This window comes from Elephantulus edwardii, unplaced genomic scaffold (assembly GCF_000299155.1).
Source record: "Elephantulus edwardii isolate Elephantulus edwardi_28Jun2011 unplaced genomic scaffold, EleEdw1.0 scaffold00015, whole genome shotgun sequence".
Taxonomy (NCBI): Eukaryota; Metazoa; Chordata; class Mammalia; order Macroscelidea; family Macroscelididae; genus Elephantulus; species Elephantulus edwardii.
The window spans coordinates 24,330,621-24,340,547 of record NW_006399765.1 but is presented as its reverse complement, the minus strand read 5'-3'; the positions used below and the strand labels follow the sequence as shown (position 1 = coordinate 24,340,547).

The window sequence follows — 9,927 nt, the reverse complement described above, 5'->3', positions numbered from 1 at the left end:
GACACACGTGTCTGAGGGGTGGATGTGATTGATGGTGACAGGTAGGCTCTGTTGCTGTTACACCCAGAAGTAAGCCTAGGGCTTGGGATCCTGTGTGCTGATATGAGCCCACCTCCCTGCATGCTCTCGGCCAATGGGAGTCGTGATCCAGCATTCCCTGGTCTTTTCCTTACTTTTGGAGGGAAATTGTTGAGGATGATTCTAATTTCCGAATATTCCAAATTCAACAGAAAGGCTACTTCACATTGTTAAAGTATGATTTTCGTAAAATTCAAAACAGCTCCCTTGGCCAGTTGCCTCGGTGAAAATCAGTCCCACGTTTCGGGTTTGGTGGCGGTGGTGCCGTCTGAAAGCGTTTAAAAAGATCTGAGCGTTGTTGATAGAAAAATTGCTTTAAAGGAAGTATCACTTTCAAGGGCCCTCACGACAGTGTCTGCCTTGGCGGATCTGGAACAAAGGAAGTGCCATTGGGGTGAATCGAATCTGTGGAACATTAAAGGCTAGGGAGTCTGGACGCTGTGGTGCTTAAGCATTCTCCTGCCAACTGAAAGATAGTTGGTTCAAACCCACTCATTGGCTCTGCAGCAAAATGACCTGGAAATCTGCTCTCAAAGATTATAGCCTCAGAAATCCTGTGGGTCAGGTCTGCTCTGAAAATAGCTTCCACACAGCAACACCACTATCTGTGTTTAGTATGGAAACCCCAGGGCTGAGCCTAGGGGGGGCAGTGAGTGGTAGGTACCCAGGGGAGGAGGGCAGAGCTGAACCTCAAGTGTCCGCCTTGTGCTTGCATGGCCAGCATTCTGAGAACCTCCTTAAATCGGGACTGTAGACACCTCACTCAGATACCATGCCCATGAAAGATTTAATGACAAGGGGGGACATTGTTGCATTGTTAGGTGACATTGGATTGAGGACAACTCATGCGACCCTGTCAAACCCTGTCTTACCCCATGTCATCCTCACATCTGACTCATCTGAGCCCAGTGCAGCAGTCACTGTGCCAGTCTGTCTCAGAGTCTCCCTCTCTTTGACCATCCCCCCACCTTTCCAAGCGTCTTGTCCCTTTCCAGTAAATAGCCTCTCAGCAACATGCCCAAAGTATGTGTCCTGAAGCTTCGCCATCAGTAGCTAATTAGAAGGTTGCTGGTTTGAACATGCCCAGCAATTCTGTGGGACCCAGAGGATTACAGTCTAGGAGACATTATGGGTAGTTGTTCTCTGTTGTCGTAAATGACTCAGAATTGGCTCGATGGCACATGGGAACAACAAGTGCCTGAGAGAAGAGTCTGGAAGACTGTAAACTGAGATACTTGTTTTGGAGAAAATATTTTCTTTGTGATTTATGTTTTTCTGAACTGTCTGGGTTTTTATTTTACTACAATGAATGAACACTTGCTAATTTTTCAATGAAAAAATGAAAAAGCAGGAATCCACAATTACCTGTGTCCTTTTCTCATTGCCTCAGGGAGGTGAATTGCTGGTAAGTGGGCAGCTTGGATCTGGGCTCCGATGGGCCAGCTGGCTTTGTCCCTACCTCCAGGCTCCTTGGAGTCGAGTGGGCAAGTATCCCGGCCCTGGTGGACGTGGCATGCGTCGTCCAGTCTGCAGGGCATTTCCCTTCTTTACAGAAGCAGCTCGCCAGGTTTTGTCCCATCAGTGCGATCTGCCAGGCTTGCGGCGAGCAGCTAAGCGTGAGTGATGAGCGTCACGCCTCCAGGACTCTGTAGAGAGAGTCGGGGTAGATTATATCTCAGATCAACCCAAAGACTCCCATTCTCAAGTCTCATCTTCTGCTGTCAGAAGCAGAGAGTGGATTATTTTGTTCCCCAGCATGCAGTTTGCTCCTGCAGTTTCTTTGGGTGGGAAGCACGGGATTGGTGGTCATGTGATGCTGTAGCATGCACTCCACCCCACACCCCTCATGGACACTCACCCCCATGCCTCCAGCCCCACTGAGTGTGTGCTAGTGACACCCCTTCTTCTTGGGGCCTTGGCCATGGCACAAGGCAGAAAAGACCTGCTTTTTTCTTGGTTGCTGGACGTGGAGCCTCTCTTGCTTTGGGGGGTGCAGGCCTCGCACCTCTACCTTGAGGAGATGGTCCTGTCTGCCCAGGCAGTGCAGAAGCCGTCCTTTCCCTTTGGAGAGAGGTCTGGGGAGCCCACCCTGAAAGCTCAAGACCACCCATCCTCTGCCACGCAGTCAATTCTGGCCCATCAACAGGCCGTAATAGGACTGCCCAGTAACATTCTAAAGAACCACTCGCCTTCTCCTGCACAATGGTTGATGGGTTTGAACTGCTGACCTTGGGGTTTTCAGCTAAGTGTTTTGCCTATCACACCCCCAGGGCCTGCCTGAAGTGAGGACTCGGGATTTATTTGAGATCTTGAGGCACATTCTAAGAGCTCAGATTCCTTTCACCACTCCATGTCGTTCTGATCTGGGAGAAGCTGTGGAGTGGCCTTGCTGCAGCTTTGAAGAGCTGGTTCTTCTGAGAACTGTTGCTTCTGAGCCAGGTCACTGTCCTGTCAGAGCGCTGGTAAATTTCCCGCTACTTCTGGAAAGGGGCCCTGGTGGTGCACTGGTTAGGTACTCGGCTGCTGTCTGGAAGGCTGAATGGCTGGGAGAAAACACCCAGGATGTGCTCTCAGGAAGAGCACCGTCCCCCCGGGCTGTGCTCCAGGCTTACAGCAACACCCAGCAACGGAGGGAGGAGGGGCTGCAGAGAAAGTGCTTATTTCATGGAAAAATGGTGCCCCTTCCTCATCCAGGCCTCTGCTCCCAGCCGGGGCATGACCATGACTGAGTAGCGGCCATAGAGAGTGGAATGAGTGCTTCTCCCCAGCCCAGCTGGAATGAGGTGTTTGGGGCTTGTTTCTGTTGTCAGACTCTGACGAAGTCAGCTCTGTAATAACCACCTCCGATATCTGATTCACGTCATCTTTTCAGAGAACTCTCTCATTGCGTGAGCACCTAGGATGTACTGGTGAGGAACTCTGGGGGCTTTGAAAAATAAAAAAGTCTGGGAAGGGATCCCTGGGGATGGAAACTCAGAAGCAGAGGAGTTGTTGTTGTTATGTGCCGTCGAGTTGCTTGTGACTCATAGCGACCCTATGTACAACAGCCCTAAACTCTGCTCTGTGCTGTGCCAATCGCACTGTCTCTGACACACCCATCCGATTACCCCAGTCACGGGATCAAATTCACCTCATAGAGGGTCTTCCCCTCCTGCGCTGTCCCTCCACCCTCCCAAGCATGATGTCCCTCTCCAAGGACCGGTCTTTCCTCACAACACGTCCAAAGTATGTCAGACGGAACCTCAGAATCCTTGCCTCCAAGGAGCCACCCTGTTTAACCCTCTCCAGGATGAATCTGTTTGTTTTCCTAGTAGTCCATGGTACCCTCAATACTCTTCTCCAGCACCACAGCTCAAAGGCATCAATTCTCCTTCTATCCTCCTTGGTCATTGTCCAACTCTCTGATGCATAACAAGTGATTGCGAAGACCATGGCCTGTATCAGACGCACCTTAGTCTCCAGAGACACCATTGCGCTTCAGTACTTTGGAGAAAGTACTTTCAGTACTATCAGCAGAGGAGTAGGTCCCCCCAAATCACCCTTCTCTCAAGATGCAGAGCTAGGGGGGAGATTGAGCCAGATCTGACCCAACACGGAATGCTTTGTTCTTTCTTCTAGCCCACGCCCCTTTCTGGTGCTACCTGGGAAGTGGACACCGTCCAAGGTGAAGGCTTTGACCTTGGTGCTCCTCTCCCAGCTCATTCTCATGACTGTGGAGTCAGAGCCAACTCATAGCTGGTTTTCAGAGGCTGTAAATTACACAGGAGGAGATGGTCCAGCTCTTTCCCTTGGAGCAGCTGGTGGATTTGAACTGACTGCCTTGAGGGTTTGCAATACCACTCCTTACCCACTAGGCCACTAGAATTCCCTTTCCTAAAGAAGCGGGCGTATATTCTGAGAAGCAAGATTCGTTGGTGCCATCTTTCTGAGTGTGTCTCATTCAGCCTGAAGGATACTCTGGGATTTGCCCCTATTCCCTTTGAGGACTTGAGCTGTGGTCCCAGGTCCACAGCTCTGAATCCTCCAGATGTGAGGACATGGAGGGCCTGATGGGTAAAGAGCTCCTGGCTCTGCCCTGCACCTGTGACAGAGTTGGGCAAGATTCCTGACCTCAGCAAGGCTGGTCTCCTCCTATGTAAAATAGGGATAATCCGCCCACCAAAAGGGTTGTGCTTGATAGGGGGGAAGTGTACATTGTAAGCTCTTGCTTTGTTGTTAATGCTAGTGGTTCGTTCTCTCAACAAATCTGTATTGTCCTTACTGAAGTCAAAAACAAGGTTCCTGCTACTGGGTGGGTCATGTTCAGGTCACAGAGAGAGGATACAGAGCAGATAAAGAGCTAAGAAAACAAGGATATTTCAGAGAGCAATGAAAGAAATATTCTGGTGCTGGTAGTAAGTTGTTTGGCAGTTAGTCCTCCAGAAATACAAAAGTCTTCATTTGTCATCTTTACTGGTTTTGTGGTATCAGTACTTGAACGTGGTCAATTTCATGCAACCAAAGTGACCAGTATGGTAGCGACTGACTCTTAATTGTTGTTCGATGCCTTTGAGTCTGCTCCTGATTCGCCGCAACCCCATGGACGGCAGAACAAAACGCTGACCAGTCCTGTGCCGTCCTCAGCCTCTCTGCTGTGCTCACGCCCGTTGTTACGTCCTGTGTCAGTCCGTCTCATTGGGGATCCTTCCTCTTTCACTGACCCTCTGCTTTCCATGATGTCTTTCAACAAGTTCTGGCTCTTTCTGAGACCATCCCTAAAATATGTGAGAAAATGCTTCACCATTATTGCTTCTAGGGAGCATTTTGGGTGTTAGACTTCACCCAAGATAGATTTGTTTGTTCTTTTGACAGCCATGGTCTATTCAGTACTTTTTGCCAGTGTCTCAAGTCAAAGACATCAGTTCTTTTTTGGTCTTCTTAATTCATGGCCCAACTTTCACATGCGTATGAAGCAATTGAAAAATTTCCTGGCCTGGGGCAGGTGCATCTTAGTCTTGAAACTAACATCCTTGCTCTTCAGGCGTTTAAAAATATTTTTGACAGCAGACTTGACATAAATTTTTACACTTGACTCTTCGGTACCTCTGGAGTTGAGATCTGGATGTAAAGACCCAATGGAAGGATTTCAGGCAGAAAAGAAAGCTTGTGCAAAGGCCCTGAGGAGAGGAAGGAAGAACTTTGTGTGTTCAGGAGACAGACAGAGATGGCTGGTGTCGCAGGATCCTAATGGGATAGTGAGATACAAAGAAACATTTGTGGGAAGCTGTGTAGCCCACAGCACCAAATTTCCATCTTCTGAGGCATAAGAAACTACTAAAGGATATGTGTCTGAGTCTGACCTTCTGTAAAAGACCAGAAAGGCCCATTTAGGGACCAGTGGTTTCTGCCCAGTGACACTGAACGCTGACTGGGAGTGAGCAAGGTGTCAGCAGTGGAAAGTGAAGAAGTGGCTGACCTCGGCTAGAACTCTCAGGACACCCGATAAAGGACTCCAGGTGTCCTGGCTTTTTTCCATGAATACATTCAGGATACGATTTTGACTTGTCTCTGTACAGGAGGAGGAAGTATCCTTAGGCAGGCAGGTATGGCTAGCTACCCTGTCTTTGCTTCTTATCCCCATAGTGTTTCCCAATTTTGAAAAACCCAAGAGAGGAGGTGAAGAAATAGATTTTATCTTGGAGCTCAATGCAAAGCCAATGCAAAACCAAAATCTCTTAATACTGTCACCTGTGTAGACATGGGGCGCAGACAACAATCTCCTGTTCTTTGATTTGGGTAGAAAGATCTTAGCTTTTCGTCTGTGCCCTGGGCCATTTCTTGGGGTATGTATCAGACACTTAGGCAAATATTATGAGTGGCGGATTACGAGAAGGGCTGTCTGTCACCCGCTCTGTTCCACTGCCAGCCTGTGTCTCTGAATAGTCTTTAGAAGGGAACACGAGAATTTCTCCACCTTTCAAAAGATCAACATTGTCCAATAAAACTTGCTGTGTTTATGAATTAATAAGAGGATTTAAAGGGGAGAAAACCCCCCCCAATATACTTGTATAAAATATAATGACCCTAATTATAGAATTATTATTATTTTTTTTTAAAAAACCCATCCCCAAACTCCTTGATGCACTGATGGAAATCATGGGGCTGACCCAGTTCTGGTCCCAGCTGTAAATCTCTTGTCTTGTAACTTTTCTTTGCTTTCCCACCCAGTTGACAAGAGCTCACTGGCATGAACCCCCCTCCCCGCCGCCCCCCAGAGCCTTAGAGAAGGACAGGGTCATAGTGAGAGTTATCACAGCTCCCCTAATTTGCAGAGAAAGAAACGCCTCTCAACTGGCAAAGAAGGATGAAGTGGTTTGTCTAGTAGTTCTCAAATAGTTCTGGTGGCTTAGTGGTAAAGAGTTGAGTTGCCAGCCCAGAGGTATGTAGATCAAATCCATCAGCTGCTCCGTGGGAGAAACACAGGCTCCTCTCGTGTAATTTGCTGCCTCTGAATACCCGCGGGAAGGTCAGCGATGAGTCGATTCAGACTCGATGGTACACAACAACAACAACAACAAAGACAACTGTGGTTCTTAGCTGGGAAGTGGTAAGGTGAAGGTCTGAATTCCGTGAAAAAGAAAAAAAGTGTTTTGTAACTCTTTTCTTAAACAAGGCTAAATTCCACAAGTTCCCCAGGAGCACATTCATTTCTGTAAAATATTAAAATGTCGTGAATACAGTTGAATTCCCCTGAGACAGCCTTCTCAATCGGCAAGTCCCCTTCCTCTCCCAGAGGTGGGGATGGTGGAGTTTGTCCGGCATGTAGCCTTATACAGCTGCTTCTGTCCGTTGGCCTTTCTACAAATGAATGTATAGAAAAGGCTAAGCATTGGCATAAGTTGTATCATACTAGACTTCTTTTTCTGTGAATTGATTTATACTTTAAAGCAGCATATCATAGATTTTTCTCATCAGTTCACAGACCTCTACCTTCCCTTTAAAAAAATAACTTCACAGTATTTCAGAGCCTAGACTTGTCATATTAATGATAGGTCTGTTGATGTAAGTAACTGTTCATTGCTGTGTTTGTTTTAATAAACATTTCTGCCACATCTCCTATGTGCTCCGTGTTTCTGGGGACCATACTGACAAGGGGAATTACTAGTTCTCAGAGTACATGTATTTTTTTTTAAATTTTAATAGCTACCACTCCAATGCACTTTAAAATAGCCCTACCAGTTTATATTCTTGTCAGCTGTGAGAGAGTGTCTGTTTCACTATTGTCTCCAAAATGCTTAATATTACTAAGTATCTACATGTGCGCCAATCTTTTGAGTGGAAAAAAAATAGTATCTGATGGTGGTTTAATTTGCATTTTCCTGATTACAATTCAGATTAGACATATGTTCTATGCTAGTAACCATATGTTTCTCTGTGATTCGCTTGTTTAAATATTTCTCATTTTTTACGAGATAAGTTCTTTAGAGTATTCAGTAAATATGTGGTCGACTCCCTACTCTGTGCTAAGCACTCTTCTGGGTGTTTGGAGGGTTTTTTCCCCTCCAATTAAACAGATATATTTAACTACTTAATAGTTTCCTTATTTTCAAGAAGGTGATATTAGAGTTGTGAGAGATGTTGTTGTTAGTTGCCAGTGAGTCAAGTATGACTCTTAACCCCATAAACGGCAGCTCTGAACCCTGCTCTGTGCCGTCCGTCCTCTTCAACTCTGACACATTTGCGTCCATTGCTACAGCCACTGTGTCAGTCCAGCTCACTGAGGGTAGGCCTAGGCAAAAGGCATCAAGTGTGCTGTTTCATGGCCAACTCTACTGGCAGTGGGCTGGTTCTCATTGATGACCACCTTCTTGATGACCAATTCTGTTGGATTTCTGAGGCTATAAATTATAATGGGAGCAGATTGTTTCCTCTCTCTTGTGGTCTCTTCTCTCTCCTCCCTTCTCCATTCTCTCTTTCCTCTCTCTGTTCTATCTCTTCTCTCTCTCTCCTCTCTCTTCCCCTCTCCCCCCCCCCAGTGGTAACAAGTTGTGATGCAATCTCAAAGGCACGTGGTTCATATCCACTGGTTCCTCCACAAGAAAAGGATGGGCATTCTCATCCTGTGTGATTAACTGCCTCTGAAAATCCGCTGGAGGGTCAGTTGTGGGTTAGTTCCAACTTGACAGCACACAGTCCAACATGAAATCCACTACTCTGCCAAGGTTCTTACATTGTTATGTGCTATTGAATCAACTGCAACCCTTAGCAGCCCTGTTCACCGCAGCTCTGAAGCCTGCCCTACGCTGGGCCAGTCTGTCTCTGACACGCCTACCCTCATTACCCAGTTACTGGGCCAATCAGTCCTACCCAAGGTTTTCCTCTCTTGTCCTGTCCCTCTACCCTTCCAAGCATGATGTCGTCCTCCAAGGATTGGTCCCTCCCAGCCATGTGTCCAAAGTAGATGGGATGGAGCTTTAAATACTAGACATTAATAAATAGAAAGAAAAGGATATAGGGAATGTCATTGGGAGTAGGATTCAGATTTAAATAGAGTACCTGGGGAATGTTGTCTGGTGTATTCATTTGTAGGTGGTGGTGTGTTCTGGTGCTAATCCTTTATCAGTTAAATAGAGTACCAGGGGTATGTGGTCTCTGGTGTATTCATTTGTAGGTGGTAGTGTATTCTGGTGCTAATCCTTGGTCAGTTATATGCTGCTTGAAGCCCTTTGTTTTGATTTAGATTGTGGTGCTTTTGTTATGCCCTTTTCTCATTTTAAATTCCAGTGTCAAAGCTAATTGGAATATTGTCATGTAAAAAGTGAATCTTTTGGAGGCAGCTGTTTTCAAGAATTTGTTTCATTTATCAGATTATCTTCTATCTTTACTGCCCTACAACACTGCATTACTTTTCCATTAAGTAGTTTCTGGATGTTTTTCCATAAATGCAATTCTGTTCTACCTTGTTGATTCTCATGACTGCTTAATATTCCATTTTTTTTAATTAGTAAACTTTATTATTGACTTTTTGTTTTAAGTGGAAGATTCCTGGGTGGCCCTGACTCAAGTGGGCACGACCAAGGGACATTACTATTCCATTTTAGAGGTCCTTCTGTTATTACTTATCTCGCAGACCTCCATGAGTAGACATCAGGATTGCTCCCTGGTCAACTACTGTTTGGTCTTCTAGATGCGACAACTCCATGCTCTTCTGATGTCCACCACCAACTTCCCTGCTCTCTTTTGTTAGCTAAGCTGGAACCTCTGCCCCGCACATGACATTGCTGAACTAATTTGGTTTTCTTCTCTCCCTTAGCTCCATGGCTACATGGAGAACAAGCCTTTGGGGCTTCAGATTTTCATTGGGACAGCTGATGAGCGGATCCTCAAGCCTCACGCCTTCTACCAGGTGCACCGGATTACGGGGAAAACGGTCACCACCACCAGCTACGAGAAGATCGTGGGCAACACCAAAGTCCTGGAGATTCCTCTGGAGCCAAAGAACAGCATGAGGGCAACGTAAGAGCAGGGGTCGGACGGTGGGGCTGCTTCTGGGGGAGTGAGTGCAGAGTTGATTGTCGTTCTTGGTCTGTAATTGGCTCATGTATGTAAACAGAAGAGCCTTAGTGGAACAGCCGTCAAGCACTCAGATGCTACGTGAAAGGTTGGTGGTTTGAATCATGGCTCCGCATAAGACAGACCTTGTGATGATGACTCCCTAGGAAACCTTACAGGCGAGTCCTGTTCAGTTGCATGGGGCTCCTGTGGGTAAGGAGTAAGCATGAGTGCACCTAACAATGACGTATGGAAACATATTCACATATAGTCACATATATATACATACAGGTGTGTATGTATATGTGTATATATATA

General features: G+C 46.4%; 1 protein-coding gene across 3 annotated transcripts in view; it reads left to right on the top strand.

The window, feature by feature from the left end:
- Window positions 1-9,927, top strand: part of NFATC2 (nuclear factor of activated T-cells, cytoplasmic, calcineurin-dependent 2) — a 196,975-nt gene that overhangs the window by 91,472 nt on the left and 95,576 nt on the right. For all 3 annotated transcript variants that reach the window (XM_006881641.1, XM_006881642.1, XM_006881643.1), the window contains exon 4: window positions 9,371-9,573. In XM_006881641.1, the coding sequence (XP_006881703.1) occupies window positions 9,371-9,573 (203 nt within the window). The remainder of the gene's footprint in view (window positions 1-9,370; window positions 9,574-9,927) is intronic.